This window comes from Tauraco erythrolophus, chromosome 3 (assembly GCF_009769465.1).
Source record: "Tauraco erythrolophus isolate bTauEry1 chromosome 3, bTauEry1.pri, whole genome shotgun sequence".
Taxonomy (NCBI): Eukaryota; Metazoa; Chordata; class Aves; order Musophagiformes; family Musophagidae; genus Tauraco; species Tauraco erythrolophus.
Window position 1 is genome coordinate 1,762,461 of NC_141467.1, and position 26,513 is coordinate 1,788,973.

At 45.0% G+C, this 26,513-nt stretch overlaps 1 protein-coding gene across 1 annotated transcript in view; it reads left to right on the forward strand.

Annotated features, from left to right (window-relative positions):
* CDH20 (cadherin 20) overlaps positions 1 to 19,082 on the forward strand; it is a 36,381-nt gene extending 17,299 nt beyond the window's left edge. The window contains exons 6-11 of the mRNA XM_086608957.1: positions 1,519 to 1,772; positions 5,283 to 5,419; positions 7,943 to 8,064; positions 10,395 to 10,512; positions 15,997 to 16,248; positions 18,583 to 19,082. Coding sequence (XP_086465083.1) covers positions 1,519 to 1,772; positions 5,283 to 5,419; positions 7,943 to 8,064; positions 10,395 to 10,512; positions 15,997 to 16,248; positions 18,583 to 19,082 — 1,383 coding nt within the window. The remainder of the gene's footprint in view (positions 1 to 1,518; positions 1,773 to 5,282; positions 5,420 to 7,942; positions 8,065 to 10,394; positions 10,513 to 15,996; positions 16,249 to 18,582) is intronic.
* Positions 19,083 to 26,513: the final 7,431 nt, after the last annotated feature.

Below are 26,513 nucleotides of genomic sequence, written 5' to 3' on the forward strand. Positions count from 1 at the left end.
GGCAGTGGTCTTACTGGACTCTGAATAAAGCCATCCATGTAACAAAACGGAGTATGTCCCACTGGACAACCCTCAGAATTGGACCAATTCTTTCCTGGTTCAAAGTTTGTCTTGTTCAGGATCTGTGCCAGCTAAGGAGATCCAGTTACGCTGGTTTTCAGCATTAAAACTCCCCAGATGATAAAGGGTTGTGACCATTTAACCGCAGTGGGATTGCCTGGAACTTCTAACTGCAACTTGGAAAGTATGACTGTGTCCTCTATAAGGGGTACTTCATCTGGCGAAAATTTTTGTATGTTTTGGAATGATCTTTCCATACTGTCATGCTGACTGGCAGATGCTTTTAGTTGTCTTTTATCAAGATTGGTAAATTGCACATTAAATACAGAATTCTCTATTTTTGGTCTAAGCAGGTTTTGGAGAGGCTTGATTTTCTTCAAAGATCTGTGAAAAGGAGGGAGAAGGGAGATGAAAAAATTATTTATTAAAAAACTCAGTGCCAGCATCAATTATTTCTATACCCATGTTCACCAAATAAGTAGTTTTATCTAGAAAGGAAATCGAGTTCATGAAACTACTAACAGAGGAAGCTGTCCACCCTTTATCCATTATCTCAGGAGAGAAAAGAAAAAAAAAGAGCCATTTCCACACCTTGTTGCTAACAATACTTGAGTATTTAATACAAAGTGGAAAGGCTCCTGCAGGAAGAGGTTGGGGTAGTTTGTAGTGCTTTGAAATAAAACTTTTCTCTAGACAGAGAGGAAGTTCAAATCCTAGCACCCAGCACATCTGGATTGTGAACATGTGTTTAGGTCACTTACTGAAGAGGTAAAACACCCCACTTCTGGAAAGGATGAATTACTAATACAAACTGGAGCAGGATCCCACAAGAGAGGCTGACCATGTGCCCTGCTCCCACTGGAGCCCTTTAGCAGCTTGGCAGACAGGCACTCTGGGGACAAGAGTCTGGTCTCACCAGGGAAAAAAGAGAATCCTAACTGGGACCTCCACATCATGCGTGAGCATCCTTGTCCACACCACCAGGACCCTTCTTTGAGCAACCAGCTCTTCGTATCTTTACCTTATTTTTCATGTGCTCCCATACTGTCTCTGCTTTTTTTTGTCTTCCAGAGTGGAATGAAACACACTGTGAATCACAGCACAGTGGTGTTGTGGCTGTTTTCATTTTCATTTCAGCTAGAAGAATGAAAGAATATGTACTCTGAAGTGACCTGCAAATATCTGTCCTTGATTTTTCAGCTCAACTGTCAATTAAAAAATAAATAAATATGGACAGTGTTATTTCTAATACTACTGTCACTCGATGCTTTGTCTCTATCTGCAAATATTTATCTTTGCTACTTTTATGATTAAAAATCATGGTAAAGATTTTTTTTTTAAAAAAGAGAAGCATCAGTTTCTATTAGAGGCATCTTTTACTTCTGAAAATTAAAATTCTATCGCTTACATCATATGGCTCAGTTTGCCTAATGCTAGATACATTTTTTTTCTCTTCAGCCTTTAAGTTTTGAGAGCAAGAAAAGCTACACCTTGAAAGTAGAAGGTGCCAACCCCCACCTGGAAATGCGGTTCCTGAACCTGGGTCCCTTCCGTGACACCACCACTGTCCACATCAGCGTGGAGGATGTGGATGAACCTCCTGTGTTTGAGCCCAGCTTCTACTTTGTGGAAGTGCCCGAGGACGTGGAGATCGGAACCACCATACAGATCATTTCTGCCAAGGACCCAGATGTGACCAACAACTCCATCAGGTCTGTCCTTTCTTTGTGGCTTCCCCCAGGAGCACTGCCTGGTATACTTTTGGTTAGTGGGGCAGGGATGAGGCTGAAACAGGAGGAACTCTCTTTTTGGTGGGGCAGGGATGAGGCTGAAACAGGAGGAACTCTCTTTTTAGCCCATGGTAGTCATCAGTGGGTTTAGTCAAGCCAGATCTCACACACTGAGGGGCTCTGCTACGACTGCCAGAGCAGTGCAGGAGCTCAGCCTTACCTTTCCTGTGGTATGGAGGATGTCTGCATCGAGCATCACAACGAACGGGTCAGGCATGTCCCGATAGTGTGCGTTGAAAACAAACCCCCCAGTCTTGTGTCTTTGCTGGTGCAAAACGTGGCAGCCTTGCAGAGAATCAGCTGCCATACCAAGGGGAAGATGTTCAGCTTGCTTCTCCTCTCTGGCCCTTCTGTTTCAAAGCCTGCTTTTGTCAGCAGCTCGAATACACAGCTACTTTCGGAGTGGATCGGGTGCAGGCTAATAAATATTCATGAACCACTGAATTATATAGTGTCTGGTCAAAGCTGCAGAGCTAGGTATTCCCACAAGGAGTTAGGAAAGGTAAAGATGTATTTACAGCCACGGGAACTTCGTAGCTGCAAATCAGCAAGGAGCCAAAGGAGCAGATTTGTGTGATCACAGCGCTCTTTTCCGTGGTGGCTGCCAAGGCAGCCCAGTTTAGCAGAGAAGACCGGCTTTGAGGCCAGCCCACACACTAATTTTCACAACCTGCAGAAGCTCTGGGTGACTGCAAGGTAATCATCCCAGCAGGTTGGCTGCTTCTCTCATCTGAGAAGTGCTTTTGGTGTGGAGCTGCCTAACCTTGTGTCAACCCAGCTTCTGAAATGCCTGCGTTCGGGACCAGTCCCGGAAAATACAGGAGGGAGTCGAAACATCGAGTGCTCCGAGTTTTTGAAGAAAGTGAAATCTATATGAGCAACTCTGTGGGCTTCAGCTAGGAGATCAGAGCAGGCACAAAGCCTGTTCTTAATGATATTGCTTTCTGTGTTGCTGCTCTAATTATTTTTTTCATCTCTGCTACCTTAATATACCTATCTTTTCTACCTATAATACAAGGTTATCATACTTCTTATGCCATTGTCTCAGATTCTTCAATAAAACTAAGTATTACACTGTCTGCATCACAGTTTCATTACCCAAACCTTTTTTTCCACTTGCAACCTATTTTGTTGATTACTGTCTAGCATTATCCAAACACGGCAGCGCAAACAGCTTTGTGCTACTCTGCTTAAAATAGTATAAGAATAATTCTGCAGACTATCAGAGGGTAGAAGTGTTCATTGTTATTTTTAATGAGGTTTTTCTTAGTTTTCTTCAGAGCTTTCCAGTGACTACCCTTGATGAAATAGCACTCCATAAAGCACAGAATGCATCACAAAAAATATATTAAAAAAAAAAACAGTTGCAAATATGCGTAGACTCTTTTGTAACTCTGTTTCTTCCCAATTTCCTTCCTCCTTTTCTTCCCATCTTCCTCCCTTCCCAGCTTCCTTCCTTTCTTCCCTCCTTCCTCCCCCATACCTTGTACCTACAAATGTAAATGACTGGGGTAGAGGAAACGGGGGAAAAAAAAAGAATAGACACCATTTGAAGGGCTATCTGAAATACAGATGTTAAGATTTGCTTCTCCTTGCCTCGTACGTGGTCTCCTCCATCCATGCCAGCTCTGTGCAGTACCAGTCTGGCAATGCTTTAGGCTTGCTCTGCGTTCACTTTGCAGAGGGCAAGGCAAGAAAAGAAAAACAAAATCCCAGATACACATTTTGTTACATCAGATGAAATCCAACTGAAATTAAAACTGTGATCTGACCCCTCCTTTTGCCATTTTTTCAAGCATGGAAGAGCCAGGACGCATTTCGGAAGGGCTCACTAAACATGGGGAAGCTCTTGAATTTTCCCAGTGGTCAGTATCCAGACTTCCACACTGTGAAATTCTGGTGGATGGAAATATGCCATGGTTGTTGTTAAGCAATTCAGGAAGATTACCTAGCAAGCACAGTGGAAAAGAGTGGGAAGGAGCAGGCATTATTAACAGGAGAACTTATGTGGAGAATCCAGACAAAGACTCCACCTGTGCCTCTTGACACAGGTGATTAATACCGCACCACTAATCACAAGACCATATTCCATTTCAGATACTCGTTGGCCTTAAACTGTCAAAAATTCTTTTTATAGCCCTCATACAAGAATAATTATTATAGCAAAATATAGCAACACTCGTACTTATTCCCTAAATAAATCAAATTCCTCAGAAATCTCCCTATTTAAGGAGAGATGGGAAGGACTGGGAAGGAAAGAGAAGCAAACCTGCCATCCCACCCTCTTTGATTTTTCTAAAAAACAAAAGCGTAAGAGCATTTCCCAGCAACATCGCTCAGTAGTATTTTATATCCCAGGTTAATAAATCCCTATATAAAGATCAGGCTAACATGCTTGTTCCAGTGAATGCATTTGTGCAGAAAGGAGAAAATTCAGAATAATGAGCCCTATTCAGCATCCATTATGACTAATACTTTTGATTCCCATCAACTTCAAAGACAGAATCAACAAAAATGAGAACAAGTCTGGGCTCTGTTCCAGGCTGTGGCGTTTAGGCACATGTATGGCTTTTGCCAAAGGATCTCTTACCGTGCTAACATAGCTAGCTGGGAAGAAAATTCTTGCAAACTGCTGTTAAGAGCAAGGTGATGAAGCACATTGAGTTTTTAAAAAACCCTGCAAAAACGGTCTCTCTGGCCGAGTACAGCAGTGACAGCTGTCAATCAGCTGCCTCCCTGCCTGAGTTTTCTGGCCTGCAGGTACCACCACGCTTCCCTGCTTCTCACTTGTTCCCAGCACTGAATTGAGATGATGTTGGCCAGGCAGGTTCAGTAATTGTGATGAATCAACCTCGCAGAGGGAGCTGTTTTTCTGGCTGGGTGATACGAGCAAGCCAGTCATCATCCCCCCGTGTTGACATGGCCCAGTCAGTGGGATGGGCCAGGATGCAGAAGGAGTTTATTCCCCTCAAGGAGGAGAGAAACATGAGGAAGGGAAAAGTTCCTCCTCACCAGCCTAGGTGCCCAGAGAACGAGCTGATGTGAAGACATTTTCAGCCTATCTGAGTTGTGCCCAAGGAAGGGGCATAATTATTTTGCTTAGAAAAAGAAAACGCACTCCTCACTGACAGATTTTCTCTGTGAAGCAGACGTTCCCGAGCCGAGCTGTGCTTTGCTTTGAGGCTCCTTCCTCTAAATCTTCCTGTCTTCCAGCTCCACGCAAGTAGTACTCGCTGTTAAATGCCATTAACCACACGATTTTCCAGCATCCCGTTCTGTACTCGTGCAAGTCAATGGAGCACACAGCTAACCAGGTTGTGGAAGAACATGAATCCGCGGTGTATGACAGTATTCCCACTGATGGGGTGCTTTGTTGGCTATAACACAGTTTTTACAAGGATTGCATAATATTTTTAATGCGTACTCTTGCAGATACTCGATTGACAGGAGCAGTGATCCAGGGCGGTTCTTTTATGTCGACATTACATCAGGAGCACTGATGACTGCAAGACCTCTTGACCGGGAGGACGTTTCTTGGCACAACATCACTGTGCTGGCCGTGGAGCTGAGTAAGGAGAAAGCAGCCTGTGCATAGATTAAAGAGCTACAATAGGCAAAGCAGGCTGAGAGACCTGAATTCAGCAATTCACATGTTCTTATGCACACAGAGTGGGAAGCTGTATTACTGAATTACTCTTCTGACATCAACAAGCCAATGCTGCATTTTATTTATTTTTTATGCTCCTTTTCACAGGGTGGAGGGAGGAGTAGAGGCCAGCAATTAAATGCAGAGTGCTGCTTTTTCGATTCATTAGTATTCCAGGGATTTATTTAAAACTCTTACCGATGTGTTTGTGCAAGAGCTGTCTCTCTCTAGAAGGGCTAGGCAGCTCAAGCGTACTCTGCAAAGGCTGCACAGCTGCCAGAGCTGCCAGTCCTACCTGGGAGGATTGAACGGTGCAGGGACTGGTAAGCAGCAGTGATCCCACACTGCTAGGTCACTGGTCGAAATCTGCCTTGGTTCAGCAGCAAGTATATGTCATCACCATCTGCTTGCTGCATAAATCATTTGGACCAGAGTGCTTTGGGATCTTCTAGTGTGCTGAACTCGTTGTGCTTTTGGATTTTACAGCGAGCTAAAACTCAGCTCAGGATTCATCCATGCCAGGTAGTTGCCGAGACTATGAGAACAAGGAGATGCTGATCATTTCATAGTGTCAGCACAAAAAATTTACCTGAGTTTGAAATACTAACAGATGTGAGCATCATAAAGGAGCTTGGGATATGTAGGCAAATAAAATAGAAGATTGACCCAATCTTCCCCTGAAATCTCTTCGGTCCACATAGCTTTTGCTCAGGAGCTCAGTTCATCTGCTGCGGGGCAGCAGCTTTTCAGAAGCTAGCTGCCAGTAGCTGAGTCGTTCCTCATGTCTGAGAGAACCCTCTGTACAGCCAGGCTGTCCCAGAGATATGGGGCAGTCTGAGAGGAAAAAAGTTTCAAGAAGCTTGCCCAAAACGCAATCAGCCAACTGGAAGTTAGCAGAGGGAATATTTCACAAGAGTCGGAGTGACTCTGCCACGTATTCATGGGCTGTTCCAGCACACGATGCCTTTCTGTCCCCTTTTTAGTAGAAAGAGGAGTTGGTGATGGCTCTCACCCCATCTATTTTGACATTAGTTTTTCTTTTCAGCCACCAACGGCCATTGCAATTCCATGTAACTCCACAAACACACACGAGTCTCTAAAAGCTGCCCCCATAGCAGCACTCAAGGGTGAGAGCGAGACGAAGGCACCTCTTCCTTTGACTCATCTTCCACCAGTCCTGTCAGTTTTGCTCTGCACGTGTGCAGCACAATATTTTAATTCAGTGAGTAGTTTCAAAAACGTCGTAGTCGTGCCCTCCTGAAAAAAGCTACTGGTTTTAAAAGTTTGATCAATATCACTAAGAGTGTAAGTGCACATGTTCATCTGCCACAATGACAGGTGTGTTAGCAAGATATGGATGGATATGTGGGAAGCTAAAGGATTAAATTATATATTAATGAGAAACAATATGGTTTAAAAGTATTATCTCAAAGATACAATGTGACACATGTTGTGGATATAGTACAATGAATATTTAAGAAAATTCCGGAGTGTAAGAAAGTTCTCTATTGATTATATTAACATCTAATTTCTTGCTATAAAGGGAGATATGTTTGGAGATAAACGCAAGAAGTGATATGGCTAAAAAGAAGATAAGAATGCCAATTTTTAAGAATTTTCTGGATTTTTTCACTTTTTCTGACCTCTTAATAATGATTTTTTTTTTTCTTTTTGCTTAGAGTTTCATTTTCTAATTAGATAAAGGGGAAAAGATGTTTTGGGGCAAAAATACACAGTAAAAAAAAAATCTTCTGTGGCTACGTAATTTGGAAATTGTGAAGATATGTGAAATGATGTCCGGATTTACTGACAAAGCAAGCTAATGAACCAGTAGGACAGAAATATCACAAATGATGTCATGCAGAATGTAAAATTTTCATTGCAATTTTAAGCTTCAGTGAAAGCTTTTCTGTACAATTTCATTTGTTATTACATTTTAAACCCCCCTGTGCAAAGTATCAAAGACTTGACACTATTTTTGAGTTCAAGGAACACAAACTCCGAGCAAAACCACCATATCTCAGCTGCAGAATTAACACTTTCAATAAATTCTAAATAACAAGGCTATCCTTAAAAGATCCCCTTCCTAATTCGTGTCACCAGTACCAAGGCTCAACAAACAATTTTGCCCAGTGAAAGGGCAATACAAAAAAATTACGGGGCATTGTCTACAACTTTTGTTACAGAAATAGTCCCACTGGACTGATCCAGGTTGAAGTCTTTCACAAAATTTGTTTGAAACAGATGTGATTAGATGGGAAGCCAGGATAGCCAGAGACCAGTAGCTGCGACTGCACTCTGGGTCACACAACCCATAGGGGACCACAGTTCCCGATGCAAAAATGTCGTTTAACGCGAGTCGGTAGCGAGAAAGGTGCTTGGGCAGGGTGGGGAGCAGCCCCTTCCCATATATTGCCTTTCTTTACGTTGTGCCTCCTCCTTCCAGACAACCCCTCGCAGGTGGGAAGCGTCTCCGTGACAGTGAAAGTCCTGGATGTGAACGACAACGCGCCGGAGTTTGCAAGGTTTTACGAAGCTTTTGTTTGTGAAAACGCCAGAGCGGGGCAGGTGAGATATGCCAGGGGCTGGGAAGGGGATGCTGTCCTGTGTGGAGACAGCGTTCCAGAAAGGGTGAGCGTTGGAAAGCGGGCTCAGCTAACCACACGTTTCACCTGACCTCTCGCCAGCAGCTGTCTGTGCAGCTTTTCCAAAGGCAAGCTCATCGCACCAGGATTAGCGTCGCATCTAGCACCTCTTGTTTCTCCCGCAGTAGTTTGCAGGCTCACGGTGCAATATGCTTCATAGAATCACAGAATCATCTGTTTGGAAGAGACCCTCAAGATCATCGAGTCCAACCATTCACCCTGCACTGTCAGGGTCCCTAAACCATGTTCCTCAACACCAAATCCACACGGTTATTAAACACCTCCAGGGATGGGGACTCCACCACCTCCCTGGGCAGCCTGTTCCAATACCTCACAACCCTCTCTGGAAAGAAATTTTTCCTGATATCCAACCTAAATTTCCCCTGGTGTAACTTGAGGCCATTCCCTCTTGTCCTGTCATTCATAATGTGGGAGAAGAGACCGACCCCCATCTCCCTACAACTCCCTTTCAGGTAATTGTAGAGAGTGATAAGGTCTCCCCTGAGCCTTCTCTTCTCCAGACTGACCAGTCCCAGCTCCCTCAGCTGCTCCTCACAGGACAAGTTCTCTAGACCCTTCACTAGTTTTGTTGCTCTTGGCTGAACTAAAGCCTTCCCTTGGGCAGGTGCCAGCAGGCAAACACCCGGCGTGTCCTGTAGCAGCAACGAAGAGAGGAGAAGTGTTATGAGAAGTGCCACATGTGACAGACAAGGCCTACTTGTAAAAGATCTTATTTAGAAGAGTCTTAAACACCCCAGGACTTACGGGAGCTGGACGTAACATACTATATCAGCTTCAAAGGGGTGGCAAACAGAACCTGTTCTGCTGTGAATTGGAGGTGACAGAGTTGTAGACAACACAGGACTTCCAGCTCCACACGCTGTAAATCCACACCTTCAAGCAAGCAGTGATGCCTCTTTGCTCCTGTCCCTTCCAAAACCCCATCAAAGCTCTTGAACAAGGTCTGCCTGTGTCACAGACGGACATGAGCTCTCCCTCGCTGGACCTGGAGCGAGCTCTACTGCTGGTGGCTTGTGGGGAGGCAACCTGGTGCTCCACCGCCCAGGGTCTACAGTGGGGACTTGTGTCTCCTCATGCACAGCTGAGTTTAAATTCACATAGTTGAAACACACAGACGCACCACTCGTGATTTGTGGAGGAAAAATTATGCTAGCAATATCACTGCGTGTTCGCCGAAGCTTCTCCCAGCTTGTTGTGAAGCAGGATGAAATGGCTCTTCACTGCCAGGACAACTGTCATCACAACTATCATATATAGGATAATTTCATCCCACTAATTTATGGAGATCCTTAATAATATAGGGAATAGACATCATTACCTAGTCTTTTTCCGGGCTTTGAAGAGTGAGTGGCCTGAATAATAAGCTTTCCGAGAAATGCCAGCTAATTTGGACTGCTGCTTTCCGTGGAGAAAGCCAAATTCCATTGCCACGTTTTGAAAAGTTTTAAAATCAGTTTTAACACGTTGAATAAGACTTTATGGGTCTGTCGTTTGCCTTTGAATCCAAAAATAACTTTTGCACGCAATAACCCAGGCGAAGATTTATTCCTTGTCTAAAAAAGATGTCAGAATGTTTATTCAGACAAAGCGAGAGCTGACTGTGCTTCAAGCTGTTAGACCTGCTTTACTAAGCCTCGGTAGGTGAGATGATAAATCTCTTTCTGGATTTAGCATTGTCTAGTTGAGTTCCATGGTCGTCTTTATTGCATATGCAGAGCGTCTGCACAGTTACCTTTCCTTTCTTTCTTTCCCACTGACATCTTGGGAAGAGTTTAATTGATTTAAAATTAAGGGAGCAATAAAATAGTCAACCTGGAAGCCTTTTCTACCTGCAAAATGAAGCTGAAAATAAGTATGGGCTTTCTTACACGCTCTCTAACGCACAACACATCTTCTGCACACCCTGGGCCCTCAAAAAAAAAAAAAAAAGAAAGAAAAGAAACATGCAACAGAAGGATGCATGGGAGAAAAGTGTCTGTTACTTGAACCAAACTGACCATCTCCTCCTTTGTTTGAAAGTGATTTGCGTGATCACAGCAAAATAAATGAAGCCTGCAAGGTTTCGAGCCTCTTTGTGATTCATCTATTGTCCTTCAGCAAGGCAGTTTTATTCAAATGCTCCAGCTGCTTTTGTTTATATACATATATATGTGTTATCCATTCATTTATTTATTTATGTTACATATATATTTTGCTTCTCACCTGTTTCTGCTCTGTTCTTGTACTCTGTAGCTGATCCAGACAGTGAGTGCCATCGACAGGGATGACCCACAGGAGGGTCAGCACTTCTACTACAGCCTGGCTCCGGAGGCAGCCAACAACCCCAACTTTACTCTAAGGGACAATCAAGGTAATCAGAGTGGACACAGACAGTTAGCTACTCTAATTTCTAATGCCTGCGTTGGACTCGAGAGGCTGCGACCTACAGTGTGTGATAAGACTGCCATTTCAGATAATACCAAGTGACACCTGCTCCTTAAAGGCAGTGGTAAAATGACATATTACTTAATACACTTGGGGGTTATATGATATTTTCTTCTCTTTAAATATTCTCTAGCAACAGGCCCCTTTTTCTTCTTCAAGAAAATGTGCCAGTGTTCTGTGTAAATTCAGGTCTTGTGGTCAGGCTGCAGGCATCTCGGATTACCAGAGTGGAAATTGCATTCGTTCAAAAGGAAACGCTTCGAGGTAGGATAGCAACTGGAACTAGGAGACAGATCTGAAGGGAATTACATTGCTCTTTTTTTGTACTCTTCGTGTTTTCTCCCAGGCACAGAAAGGGAAGGTTCTTGTACTGTTTCAATCTTTTCCCCCAAGCACTTTTTTTTCTTCCTCTTTGCACATCCTCGTTTCCCTAGGAAAGGGAGGGAGGGAGGAGATGCCGAGCCTTAGGGGCATGACTTGGGGTACAGCTAAAAGTCTGTGTGAGATGCACGAAACAGAAACTGAAACACCAGCGGGAAGACTCATAGCAAAGCGCTGGCATTTGAGTATCCTAACCAGAGGAATTTGCTTCTTTCGAGGAAGCTTTGGTGGTTTCGGAGCCCACAGGAAAGCCCTGCTGTGTCAGGCCTTCGCACGACACCTCCTGACAGAGGATCACCGTGGGCAGAGAACGGTGCCAAGGTCAGGTCCACAGCAGCCTTCAGCTCAAAAGACGGATGACCTTGAGTGACCTGGTGCAGAGCTTTGAAAGTCAATATGAAGGGCCTGGATTTCAGCAGGAGCTTAGTGTGTAAAATACCACAAATCAGCAAACAATGCCAGAATAAAAAGAGGAGAAAGGCACCTGCAGCATCCACGGCCAGTTTCCAAGCAGAGTGCCTACCCCTGCTCCCGCACGTGCCTACTTGTCACACTTCCATAAGCCCCCACCCGTGACTGCAGGCACCTGAAAGAGCAACACAGAGGCTAATGAAGAAGCCTCTGCCAACACTACCCAAACATAGCATAAAAGACACCAACTGCAGAGTATGGAGCCCTTCTCCACAGCATGCTGTTGCTTTTTCATCGAAAAAACATTTTTCCTGAGGTATCCCTGAAGCCTCCCCACACACTTTGTTGCATTTTTATCCCTCTCTCTTTCATTGTCTCCCTCTATGATTCTAGCTTGTATTATTCTACCCTCTACAATTCTATCGTCTATGATTCCACCTTCTGTGATTCTACCTTCTGTGCTTCTATCTTCTGTGATTCTACCTTCTGTGATTCTGCCATCTATGATTCTAACTTTTATGATTCTAACTGCTATGATTCTACCTTCTATGATTCCACCTTCTGTGATTCTAAGTTCTATGATTCTACCCAGAATTATTCTATATTCTCTAATTCTACCCTCTATGATTCTACCCTCTATGACTTTACCTTCTATGATTCTGCCTTCAATGATTCAACCTTCTATGCTTCTACCTTCTATGAGTCTGCCCATAATGATTCTACCCTCTATGATTTTACATTCTGTGATTCTACCTTCTATGATTCTACCTTGTGTGATTCTACCCTGAATGATTCTACCCTCTATGATTCTACCTTCTATGATTCTACACTCTGTGATTCTACCCTGTATCACTCTAACTTCTATGAATCTACTTTCTATGATTCTACGCTCTATTTTTCTACCTTCTATGATTCCACCCTCTCGGATTCTACCTTCTATGATTATATTCTCTTTGGTTCTACCTTCTATGATTCTACCCTCTATGATTCTACCTTTTATGATTCTACCTTCTATGACACTACCCTCTTTGGTTCTGGGCTAATCACCCTCAGTTCTTGTACAGACACATACAGAAAGAAAACAATTTTTGTGAGGAAAGCAGTGGTTAGCTCCCATCTCAGATTTGGACCTACACAGCAGTTAATTCCCCTGACCTCTCCAGCGAGGTACATCACTTCCAGTTGGGCAGAGAATTGCAGGAAGGAGATTCTCCATGGCTGGCTCTCACAACCACATGAAGACTCCAGTCTGCATGCCCATGGGAAGCACAGCTTTCACCTCCTGCTGATCACACAGGCGTGGGACCCACCGTGCTGCAATCTTCAGTATCTGCTCAGCACTGTAGCTCTGTGCTGCCATCCGGCCCTCTGCGAGCCAAAGATGCTGTGTTTTAAGCTGTGATGGAAAAATATTGTGCATTCTTTTTTTTTTTTTTTTTAATATAATGAGGCTTTCATGTCCTCACAAGCCCTCTTCTCTTGATGCTGGGACTTAGCAGATAGCGAATTTGGAATAAAATCGTGTATTCCAGTTTCTGCCATGCTGCATCACATCCCAGCATGTCCTCCGCGCTGCAGTAGCACATCAAATCACATTGGCTTTTGATGAGTCACAGAACAAGCTTTGGCACCAGCGTATTGCTATCACAGGTAGAGTGACTCTTTAGGACTGATTTGGATGCCTGCCTTGTACAAAGCAAAACAAAACCAAAGGGCCAAAATGGGATGCTGAGAGTCACCACGAGAATTTTATCACCAAGGGAATTTTATCACCAAGAACATTTGAGACCTAGGTGATATGGTCAGTACATCATAGCAAAAAAAATATATATACATATATATATTTCAATATTTGATTACAGAAACTTGAGTTTGGCCTGAAAAAAAAAAGAATTATGGTTAAAAACATTTGAGATTTCTCACTGGCTGATTTTCCACAGCTTCAGTCAGATTAGCTGCCTGTGACTTCTTTTACAGGCAAAGTATGACCAGCTCAGAAAAATGAAGTCTTTTTCCCTCACAAAGAGCAATTTTACATAAAATTAAGGTTTGCCATCACCTGAATAGAATTTGTGACTTCTATTGTAAGTCAGCATAAAGAGAGTGAGTTTTCACCCAGGAAAGGGAAATGCCACCAAATTATTACACCGTTAAGATGACTCAGACATTTCCATTGACACAGCATAAATGCAGGCACCTTGCCATTTTTCTGCCCTTCAGGCTGCTTTTTCCCATGCTAAAACAGGCCCAGTGATGAAAAGATGTGGTGTTTGTAGCTGGGGAGCACAGACTAGAGGGCACAGAAACAGCCTGAGGGAGAAAAAGCACTTGCATGTGCCCCAGGAGAAAGGAGCGGGGGGTTTGCAGGAGGCGAGGGCTCCCATTCGGAGCACATCCCTCGCCCAGGAGCTGTGGGAGCCATAGGGTGCTGCTCTCTGCTGGGTTATGGGACAGATTCTGGAAAATTATCTATGTCTGTCCTCACCCACCGCACATACGCAGAGCTGCATGGTGTATCAAAGGGCAGTGAATCAGTAAACACTGGCACGTGATCAGGTTTAAGCAAATTTGGGGATTTCATCTTGCACCTGGTGGTTTTTCCTCAACTCTTGGGATCGCATGATTTGGCAAGACACTACAATTTCACTACATATTCACATACAGACGTGCACACGCACTTCAGAATTTTACTCTTTCAGAGTAAAGGCTTGAAATGTCATTGATGTGCAAGAATTAAAAGACCCTGAGATTCCTTTTAAAAGCCTGTCACAAATTCAAACTAATCTCACGAACTGTGGAGACCAAGGTCTCAATACTTCTGTGCACCAGTACTGTCTGATGCTATAACATTTGCAGCACGAAGTATGGAACTCGGAGCATAATTTAAGTCCAGCAGGCAAGTCTAGCAAGTCTAGCTTGAGTTTGGTCATGTTCCATAGCTAGCTGTATATAACACTCTTGATTCCACTCCTAAAAGCCATCACATCATTCCTGATGCTCAGACTGCAGCAGATAATACAGCTGATTTACCTTCATGCAACCTGCGTCTCTGCGCTGAAGATCACCCCAGATGAAAATTTTGGCAGTGAAATGACAGGGAAATAATAAGGAAATGGAACAATCCCTTGTTGATATTTTGGGTTTTTTCACAGTCTACTTGTGATCAGAAGGTTTCTCGCCGTTTCCAGGTAGCAGCTTCATTGTGCCAGCCCACCTGGGAACAGCTGATGGGCATCCTGTGTTTCCAAGCACAGCAAATTTAGGTTGGTAACAGCCTGGAGATGCAGCTGGCCAGACTGTGACCTCTTCTGAATCAAGGGAAGAGGAAACAAAACTAAGTAGTAAAAGAAACTGCATGAACCTTGGCTCTCAAAAATCCCACAGCATCAGTGCATGTGGGTCTGCCAAAGAGCAGAAGTACCGGTGTTCCCCATTTATCTTTGCTGGCCCAAGATTTGCAGACACGTTTGTAAGCAGGGCCAGTTTTCCTGCAAGTTTCTTTAGACTCCCTGGTGGCCCAGATCACACTGAAGACTCCAGAAGTCTCTGAGGTCAAAAAGCTTGAAAGTCAACACTGACATAACCATCACTGATCTCCAAAGATTTTTTGCCTTGGCGTTCCTGAGATGAGAATAGAGAAGAACAATTTCCTGAATCCAATTTCTTTTGGATTAGGAAACTTGGTGCACGGCCTGAGGAATTTGAGGGAGAGGGTAGACAGGAATTCAAATGCTACTGGGAAATTCTGACATTTTAAAAAACATGCTGAATATGCAGGAAAAAGCCACAAAGGTAGGAATTTCCCTTGAAATGACCAACAGTGACTGGCTGTTAGATCCTTCTCTTACTATTTTGTTCCAGCAGCATCATTTTGGTTCCTTTTGATTTAAGTTCTTATAAAAACCAGGCGGTGACACTAAATGAAGCAGAAGGGTCAAATCAAAGCAGAACAATTCTGACAATGATGACATGAAGCATTCTGACTTCTTTCAATGGCAAAAGTGCCAATGAAATTACATGTATTTCACTGAAAAATGCTTAGTTGCAAATTTTCAACTGTCTGCTGCTTTAGGATAGAAAGCTCTTTTTTTTTCTTTGTCTTCTCGTTGCCTCAAGCAGATGACCATTCCATGCATCAAAAAAACATAAAGAGCACCTAAACATGTCCACGAGGGTTATACATCAGCATCTCTAAACTGGTGGCAGCGCTTAAGAGCAAGGTCTCAAAAAGCTGCTGAGCATGAACAAACAGGGACAACAAGTTGCCCTCAACTGCTCGTTACTGTCTTGCCTTCTGAAAGCTCCTTTAGCTAAATCTGAAGGCTGCAAGTTTGCTCTGGGCACGTTATGTCAGAAGAGGTAAAGGCAACTCCTAAGGTGTGTATGCCCTGCAGGTTTGGAGCTCCAGCCTGACAAGATACTGGAACAGGGGAGGCAGAGGCAAAATGCTGATTAGTGGCAAACTGATAAAAAAAAATAAAATTAAAAAAAAAAACAAAGAAGAAAGAGAGAAGACGAATGGATGTGAGTCTAGGACTGATTTTTTTAACCTTCCTTCTCTGCTGAACATACTTGCTCTGTGTATAAGCTCTTCTCCCCGTTTATTTTCTGCTCTTAGACAACACGGCGTGGATTTTGACACGGCGCTCTGGCTTCAGCCAACACGAGCAGAACACCTTCTACCTCCCCATCCTGATCAGCGACAACGGCCGCCCGGCGCTGAGCAGCACGGGCACGCTGACCGTGCACGTGTGCAGCTGCGGTGACGACGGCATGGTGATGTCCTGCAACGCGGAGGCTTACGTCCTCCCCGTCAGCCTGAGCAGAGGGGCACTCATCGCCATCCTCGCCTGCATCTTTGTCCTGCTAGGTAAACCCTTGGCTTCTTCTTGGGAGGGGACAAACTCTTTGGCTCTGGCCAGGGGGTTGCTGGTCTACTGAAGGTGAAGGACACACACACACACAAACATGCATCTATGTATATATTACATGTGTATAATATACATGTGATATATCATATGTATGTGATATACACCTTCCCAAGTGCCTCTGTACAACAGGCGTGAGGCTCTGGATGTGGAAGGCCCGTCAATGAATGATGTGGATGACGGTCCATCTACACCAGAGGAGTTGCCAAGGTCAGAAAGGTCTACCCCTGTGTCACGACCACCTCCACAAGGAAGAAAAGATGGGCTGGAGTTGTAGGTGACTCCTTTCTGAGGGGATCAGAGACAGCACAGCAGGGCATAGGCAATCCAGGAGGTTCCTTGAATGCACTGATGATAACTTCCTCTCCAAGTGATAGAGCAACCAATGTTGCTGGACCTTGTTCTCACCAACAAGGAGGAGCTGGTGGGGAATGTGAAGCTGAAGGGCAGCTTTGGCTGTAGTGACCATGAAATGGTGGAGTTCAAGATCCTTAGGGCAGTGAGGAGGGCACACAGCAAGCTCACTGACCTGGCCTTCAGGATTGCAGACTTGGGCCTCTTCAGGGATCCACTTGGTAGGGTACGATGGGATAAAGCTCTGGAGGCCATCAGAAGTGCCAGGGTGTGTGGTATGGCCTTGCTTTCCTGGAAGGGGTATGCCAGGAGGAAGTGCTGAGAGCTGTGGCTGAGAACAGATTACTTTGTCATCCTCAGCAGTTTCTGATTATGTGCTCCCAAAGGAAACAGGAGTGGTAAGCCCAGTTCCACCTCACGTCTTTTAGCACGAGATATCCCCACATCCTTCCTTTTCTCTTGAGACACAACATTTAAATGGTGCCTGTGCTGCTATAAAGGGGCTGAGCATCTTGCATGTGTCCTGCCTCCACAAATAATTTTCATCCTTTCCTCGCCCGCACCTTCTGTGTCCTTTGTTAGCTGTTGGTATCAGAAGAACTTCAGTTCCCTCATTCACTCTCTTGAGTCACGAGATATTAGTTCAAAACATACATTCCCTGAAATTTCAGAGGACCCAGTTTGAGGAGCACCCAAAGGAAAAATTCTTTAAAAGCTCCTCAAAGGAGCCTAGATACCTCAGCTCAAAATTTCAGCACTCAAAACCATTGCTGAGTTCTAGCCCTGGAAATATAGTCACCAGGTGATGGCCCATTTCCAATAGTAAAGGGCTCTGGTGCTTGTATGACCCTTTCTCCCCATGCTAAGGAGCATCTGCATCCCATGAGCGTAGAGCAACTGACAGTAGGTCTACCTGGCCCAAGACATGATGTTTGGAGCAGACTGTGAGGCTAGCTCTGCATTGCGCTTTGTAGGCAGACATATCACCCTGGTGCCTCAGCACCATCCATCTATCCATGCCACGTGCAGCGCCCAGCCCAAGAGGCATCCCCAAGGCCAACTGGGAAACCCAGCTACGCAGCAGGAAAAAAATACCTCTATGGAGCTGCGTGCTGCTGCAGGTACACTCTTACTGACACCTCATCTGGCTAGCTCAGAAGTAGCTAGAGTGTCGCCACAGTGCATTGCAAGCACTGCTGGATGTACGTGTCCTAAGTGCCACCAAGAGTTCCGGATTAAGGTGAGGAACCGCACAGATTAGGGTCCAGAGGAGGGCCACGAAGATGATAAGAGGGCTAGAGCACCTTTCCTATGAGGACAGGCTGAAAGAGTTGGGGCTGTTCAGCCTGGAGAAGAGGAGGCTCCGGGGTGACCTTATAGCGGTCTTCCAGTACCTCAAGGGGGCCTACAAGAAAGATGGGGAGAGGCTGTTCAGGAGGGCCTGTTGTGATAGGACAAGGGGTAATGGTTTTAAAATAGAGGGAGGTAGATTTAGATTGGATATTAGGATAATATTTTTTACCATGAGAGTTGTAGAACACTGGAACAGGTTGCCCAGAGAGGTGGTGGATGCTCCATCCCTGGAGACGTTCAAGGCCAGGTCGGACGAGGCCCTGAGCAACCTGATCTAGTTGGAGATATCCCTGTTCCTTGCAGGGGGGTTGGACTAGATGACCTTTGAAGGTCCCTTCCGGCCCTAACCATTCTATGATTCTATGAGTCTATGATTAGCAGGACCTCGAGCTACTAATTTTGACGGAAGGGAGGGTTTTCGGTGCCCGTCCACATGCAAACACCACACGTCTTTAAATCCAAGGGGCTGGCTGGGTGCCCTGAGAGGAAAACGGGGCAGCAGGGAGCCTGAAGCCCTTGCGAGATCTGCCCCCTCGCTGACCACCCTGTGTCTTGGTTGCCTCCCGCAGTGCTGGTGCTCCTCATCCTCTCCATGCGGCGCCAGCGGAAGCAGCCGTACATCATCGACGAGGAGGAGAACATCCACGAGAACATCGTCAGGTACGACGACGAGGGCGGCGGGGAGGAGGACACGGAGGCCTTCGATATCGCCGCCATGTGGAACCCGCGGGAAGCCCAGCTGGCGGTGAAAAGCCGGCAGGACATGCTCCCCGAAATAGAGAGCCTCTCCCGCTACGTGCCTCAGGCGTGCGTCACGGACAACAACGTCCACAACTACGTGCTCGCCAAGCTCTACGAAGCTGACATGGACCTGTGGGCTCCTCCCTTTGACTCCCTGCAGACGTACATGTTTGAAGGGAACGGCTCGGTGGCGGAGTCGCTCAGCTCCCTGCAGTCGGTGACGACGGACTCAGACCAGAGCTACGACTACCTGACGGACTGGGGGCCGCGCTTCAAAAAGCTGGCCGAGATGTACGGTGCCACGGACAGCAGCGGGGCTCTGTGGTAACGGACGCCGAGCGGCCAAGGCGTCTCCGTGCCAAGTGGTGTCCGGTTAGGTCCATTCTCATCAGATGCTTCCATGGACATGGGTGAGGCCTCCTGAAAAATAGCAATACGGTGCTTGGATGGGAATGGGAAGAAGGGTGCGAATGAAGGTCTGTCTCTCTGGATCAGCTTTACTCAGTTAAATTAAGTCACATTTTTGAAACAGCAAGAAGCAGAAGGAAGGAAGTTTTTTCCTGGTTTTTATAGTGAAATTGGAAAGCTCCACACCTGGAATATAATGACATGACTCTGTCTCTCCCCCTTTCTCTCTCCCTTGTACACGGCAGCTTACTGAGCTCTGTATGTCTGGGTTCAAAGATCTGCAAACTCCAACTGTAATCTCCGACGCGCTGAGAAATTGCCAGCACGGAAATGTTTTTCCCCACTGGTTATTCTCCCCCATTAGGAAAGAAAAAAATTGCTTGCTAACAAGAAGGAAAAAAAAAAAATCCCACAAAGCAGAAAATTGAAACTGGAATCTCAGAGGGCTTTTTGTAAACTAAACCTCCTCTCTCTGTTGCTAACAGAGTCCTTTTTTAATCCTTTAGAAGCAAGGCTGAGGGTTTTTTTCCCACCTGGCTGAGAGGGCTGGGGAAGAGGCTTTGAATTTCTGCTCTAGTTTAATGGCTGATCTGTGAGTCATTGGCGTTAACACTAATCCATCTCCTATCAAGTTTGTGTAAATTTATTCTTGGCTCTTTAAAACCATGACTCCGCTAAACTGCTCAGAAGAAAACTGGAAAATCTGCCTCTTTTGCACTGTAGATGTCTCTTCCATGTGCCAAATGTGAAGATTAGATTCTACCAATGAAAGCCAAATAAATTTTAAAAAAAAGGAAAAGCTATATTTGGTAACTACATGGGTTAGATGGGCTTTCCTAATCTGTGTGAGGTCAATCCAAGGGATGTTTACATACTGTAGATAACCTACTTGAACAAATGCAGTATTATAGACCAATAAATGGATGTAAGAAAATTACATGTATAAGTTTTGTATATTTGTTAATTTTGGTAATAAATATGATGTACTGCTGAAGTACAGTACCTTAGCACCTCTTTTAATAAAAGTTAAACAGAAGGGAAAGTCTGACGGAAATTTATTGACTACTTTGCACGCAGCAGTCAGTGCTCATCTGTGGCTTTACACACCTTAAGCGTCAAGAAAAAATGGTTCATCAGCATTGTGTCAAGGAGATAAGCCTTCAGTTCACAGGTTTGAGCAGATTGTCTGCTTCTTTTACGGTTGTTCACTTGGACATTGTCCTTAGCGGTGGATCAGTCCAAGTGCAGCCCACTAGTTACTTTTCTATTCCAAACATGCTGAAATCAAAAGAAAATCTTGGCTGATTTTTTTGAAACGTTATGGCTGGGGCATTGAGAAGCTCGGAAACCAGTTACACAGCCCTGACAGAATCTCACACCTTCAGAGACATGACAGACTGTAACATGCAATATCTAATTATGGTCATTCTTACTTTGCAATCAGAGTTTCGAGCCTGGATCTTATCTTGTCTAAGGGCCAGGGAAATGACACTAACACAAATTTTGTGGAAGGTGGCAAAAGGCTTCTGAAAGCAGAACAGTTTGCAGTGGCGTTTGCGGATTTCTTTTTGCCTAAGGATTTTCTCCATCTCAAATCACCCATAGAACAGATGTGCAGACATAACTACCTAGTTACCACATTTTTATCACGTGCACACTGTGCTCAGTTTCTGTTGCAGATGTGGCCAGAACACTGATGTCTCTCCTTTGCCTAATCTGAGGCTGCACCGATTTAAGACAAGAGCCTTGCTTCCATGGACTTGTACAAAGTCATGCACCCCTGGAGAGCCAGGCAGCCAGCAAGGACAAAAAGTTTCAGTGACTTCTCCAACATTTGCTCATCTGACGCGATGAAAAATGCGTGTCTTCACTAACATCATATGCCAGGGATTCTGCTTACCACCTGAACCTGCCTTACACCATTGCAGAAAAAGCCCTGAAAATTATGTGATAATGATGCTTTTACTCATCCCGTAGCACTTACTCTCATATATCATATCGATTTTTATAACACTAGACAAAGATCTGCAGCCACCGTGGTCAAGGAAGTGGCGCACAGGACACAAAACTGCTGTTGAGAGACTTCTGAGAGCTCCCTTGCCTCTCGATGCAACAGGAATCACAGAACATAGGGCAGGAAGGAAGATAGGACATCTATTCCACCACTTCCCTGTCTGAATTAATCATCAGTTTTATATATTTTAAGCAGGTGCCTGCTTATTCTTAAAACCCCCAACTGTTAAGGCTCTATAACCTCTCTAGGCAATCTTCCACTGCATCAATACCTTCTGTGCTGAAGGCCTTCCCTGGGAAGTATGAAGCAAGTATGCCTTGCTGCCATACAAGCCTGCAATCCACACAAATGACTTTGACCCTCTGTAGAGCTATGCTTTGGTATTTTCAGACCATTACTGGCTCTTTCTCCCTTTAGTCACAGTCTACAAAAAGCCTCTGGATAGTTCTTCATGTCTTGACACCTCAATGGTATACTTCTCCCATTGTAGGAAGAGGGGTAGAAATGCAGTCCAGCATCATATTGCCTTCGACTTGAGGACAACGACTGCATTTACTGACGGTTTTTGCAGAACAAGCTGCTCCAAGGTCTGGTTTTGCTCCACAGAAGCCCCCAGCAGTGGCTTCTACAAGATGGGCTCTGCAGTAGCTGAGACCAGCTGCCCGGGTTGTGTACCATGCGGTGGGGAAAGGGCCAACAGCACTTTTGTTAGGTGCTTGCACTGGCACCCCAGGGGAGCCTGCAGGGAGAGAGGGCTCTGAACCCACCTTCCTAACCTGCATGGCACCATCAGGATACCTGATTAGCCTCAGGTTTGCCTCAGCTTGTGAGCACAGTCAATAGCTGGACAGCTTGATGCTGTGACACTCACCAGCTGGTGTTTGGTAGGCACTTGGCAGCCTGTTTCTTTTTCTTTTTTTTTTTCCCCATTTTATGGAACAGGTGACAGTGTTTTTGCAGTCTGTGAAATCTCTATGCAAACAGCCAACACTTGCATCTATCACCCTCCCACAAACGAAACTGAAGAACGCTCTGTTTTTACTGATGAGATATAAAGAAGATCCATTTATGACACATCAGGGCTCAGCAGGCCTGGCCCAAAGTAGAATGGGGAGAAGACTCTGAGCCAAAAAGAAGTGTATGGTGCCACAGGCTGGCAGTGAAACAAGCATGCTGATCATCAGGTCCTCATTCGCCCGCCCTGGGACTCCTCAAGGCCAGCCCTGGCAGTGTGCATGAATGTTTGTGGCACTACATAAAACCTGCTGGTGACTTACAGCCAGGTTGCTCAGCCTGCCACGGTGGGGGGACTGGGCTTTGCCACACCAGCAGACACCTCAGAGTGACAGCCCCAGTCCTGGTGGGACCCACACTCTACCCACTGTCCTGGCATAAGGACAGAAATGGCAGAGGGGCAGGACAGATCCCATATGCCCTCACCAGTGTTCCCAGTCCCACTGTGCTCCAAGGCCGGTCTGAGTGCATAGAGCTTTTATCACTATTCATTTTGTTCCTCTAATGACATTTTTTTTTTTTCCACAGCTGCCAGGAGAAAACAGAAGGACTTACCATCCAGGAACAATCCTCTAGTCTCAGCTGTGGCTGAGAACAAATGGTTCGGAGAAAAAAAATAACAAAGAGTGTACGTCATTTTACTAATTTCAGCCACTTGAAAATTGAGTGTTTGGCTTAAGCAACCCATCTAGGTTCTCTGTCTAACTAATGGAGCTGACAAATAGTGATTCATTCCCGCTGCCTTGGCCATCTGTATGACGCCATGGCCCTCTGGAGGCACCTCTCTCTCTCTCACTTAACAGCCTGGCCTCTGGGGATTTATCCATGGGGTTCAGAGCCTGGCCTTAGGCATGACCTGCTCAAGCCCTCTGCTCTACATTTGGGTTTATGAATGACCATGGCAAACACTACTGTCTCTGACATTTTCCTTTTCCCTTCCTACCACCCAGCTCTGCCTCGCCTCGGCAGATTGCGTGACCTGCCATCTCCAGGCTCTGTCTGTCACGAGCCCGGATCTCTTCAGGGCAAAATGCAGAACTCAAGAATGCATAAAAAGAGTTAACATCGTTCTTTCCGGCGTCAATTTTCTTGCAACGCTACATTCCATTTGCTGCTGCATTGCCCATTTATCCAGCTTTATTAGGTCCCTCTTGATTTTGTCAATTCTCCTCCAGTTTTTATTGCTCTTAATCATCTTATGCCGCCGTCACGTTTGCTGCCTGCAATCCCCTTTTAGACCATTCATTACAACCAATAGTGACACAGATCCTCGGGGGACCCAAAAGCTCTATTTCGGTCACCTTGAAATATGATTTACTAGCCTGGGCCTGGGTTTTTCTTGGTGCAACTGTCATATAGTGCAAACTAGGACCTGCCTCGTTGCCTGCTGCCTGACTACAGCTCCCAGGAACCATCAAATTGGAGGGACAGGCAGGTCCCAGGGGTCTGCCCTGCAAATGCACCACGTTCTACCTGGCCTGGCCATGAGTAAGAGGCACGTAAAAGAGGCACAAAGGAAGCCTGGCAGACTCCAGAAAAGTTCTGACCTGGACAAATTCAAAGTTGAGAATTGAGTCGAGTTTGGCATCCTCTTCAAACAAACAGAGGAAAATCAGCAGGGACAGCCGTGGACCTGAGGTGGAGTCAGAGGAAAGCAATAGGGGCTGGGCAGTCTCACTGCCAAACCAAGGCTTTAGGGACAGATTTTCAGTTTTGGTTCCCTCTGTCAACTTTCTAAAGATCCTGCCCCCACTTACATGCAAGATATTTTACTGTTGGCCTCAGAGGTGGCACATCAGGCCACCTGCATCACTGGCTCGGAGCAGAAGCAGCAGTGCAATGCCAATACTATATTTTCCAAGAGATATTAGAGCAATATCATGGAGGTGGGAGAGTCACTTTACAATGACTTTAAAAAAATCACGTGATTTTTTTTTTAAGAGCTGATGTAGAAGACAGTTCCCTGTCTGAATACCATTTTCAGACCTCATTTGTTATTAAACCCACCATTAAGGAACGGGCCTCTTGGGGAATATGAATTTTCAAACTAGCATCTTGATATCTATAGGCCAGTCCCACAATGATTGATCTTATAATTTTTTCTCAAAGGTACATGAGCTACAACCTTTAATACTAGAGGCAGAAGTACTTGCTATGCCATATAACAAAAAAATTATGAAAATGACAATGTCTATCATGACAGGAGGTCAGATTTTGTTCCTGTTTTGTGGGAAGGGACTCATCATAGGATTTGGGAAGCTGAACCCCTGGTTAAAGACTTATTATTTCCAGGCCTTCATCCTGCCAAGTAAATGTGGATAAGTCAGAGTACAACGTGATCTCCTCAGCACCTGCATACACAATGAGTGAAGAATAGGAGATTTTTGTCTTTTCCACCGAGTCTAGAAAAAGAAAAATGTGGAAAATGTCATTTGCATGTTGTCTGGAGCATGCAGAGAGCCTGGAGCAGTGTGCGGTGCCCCATTCCTCCCAGCACAGCTAAATGCTCTTGGGCTCCACTGACACCCATCCTTCAGCACAAGGTCCACCCCTCTCAGATGGAAAGGACAAAGAATGGGAAAGAGAGATTGACTTGAAGCCAGTAGTGAAGATAACCCATGGCCAAGGGAAGCTGTCCTCCCTCTTGCTCCCACTCTCCTTGATGCCACTCTTACAGATACAGTAAAACCTCTCTGCACCTCTTGTTCCCCCTTACAATGGGAAGAGAGTTCACTGCCATGATCACTATAGAGCATCAGAGCCACGGGTGGTGGTCCCCAGTGGGTCTCTAAGCGCCCCAGATTGCCTTAACCTGACCCTCATTCAAATCAGTTATGATGGAGAAATCAGGACAAACAAGAATCCCCTTTTTCCTTCAAGCACAGAGGTATTTGCTCCTGAATAGCCTGGAATGTAGTTCAGAACAGGAGAATTTTTACAGCCTTATAACCTTCATTTGCCCTCCTGAGATATAGCATGTACCGTCATGAACTTACAAGAAAAGCGTTTCCAAGCTCAGAGGAGAAAAGCTGCTCTTCTCCCAAGCGGTGGTGCTAACACAGGATGGATCGTTTGAGCTTATTTGTTTTTCTTTTTGCATGCATTGTTCTTGGAGCAAAGTGAGATAACCTATCCAGAAAGGCCATTTCTTTTTGAAGAGCCTCAACTAACTATTCTGTAAGATCATGGGCATCAAGGATGGAAAAAGTAGGTAAAAAGAGGTACAAAGTCATCAATGACTTTTTAATGGTAACAGAAACAGAGCCCCAGCCTGCATACACCTCTTCTAACCTTGGAGGATCCTTTTGGTTTAGAAAATTCTTGTTTATAATAAATGGAAGGCTCTGGGGAGACCTTCTAGCAGCCTTCCAGTACCTAAAGGGGGCCTACAGGAAGGATGGAGAGGGACTTTTTACAAGGGCGTGTAGTGACAGGAGGAGGGGCAATGGATTTAAACTGAAAGAGGGGAGATTTCAGTTAGATCTAAGGAAGAAATTCTTCACTCTGAGGGTGGTGAAGCTGGAACAGGCTGCTCAGAGAAGCTGTGGGGGCTTCATCCCTGGAACTGTTCAAGGCCAGGTTGGATGAGGCTTTGGGCAACCTGGTGTAGTGGAGGGTGTCCCTGCCCATGGCAGGGGGGTTGGAAGTAGGTGATCTCTAAGGTCCCTTCCAACCCAAACCATTCTATGATTCTATGAACCACAGAGAAATTTAAAAAAAAATACAAAGATTTCAGAGGGAATCACTGTAGAAATGGAAACCTGTTCCAACAGTCTGTTGATCTAAGCAAACTTCCTCTTATGACTTATGGCATAGGTGGCAGGTGGGCAATGGAATTTTGAGCTATAGCTCAGGTGCAAAGTAATTTTTTCCTAATAATATAAACATGGCTATGGGCTAAATGAGAAATATAGTCCCACAACAGAAAATTATCTCTGCTGCTAATCCAAGGAAACTTCATTTCATGATTTCTGTATACTCGAAACTCTCAATTACTATTTAGGCAGCTGTCCAACCACTGAAGAAATCAAAAGTCAATGTTGCATTTACAACTCAAAACAGATGAGTAGGATAAAAATGTGTGAAAGCTCTTATTAAATCTTATCATCCAGAGTTAATTGTAAAGTGTTTTCCTAAACTGTTGGAGTAGTGAGCAACCACAACATAAATTATGTCTAATTTTGAGAAATTAGAGATGATGTTAGCATTTTAGAAACATCACTCACAGCGTCAGCTCAAAACTGACTGATTTATAAGATACTGAGCCTCCTTCAACTTCCCTGAAAAATTTCAGCCATCTCATGGATCTGTTTGATAAATGAA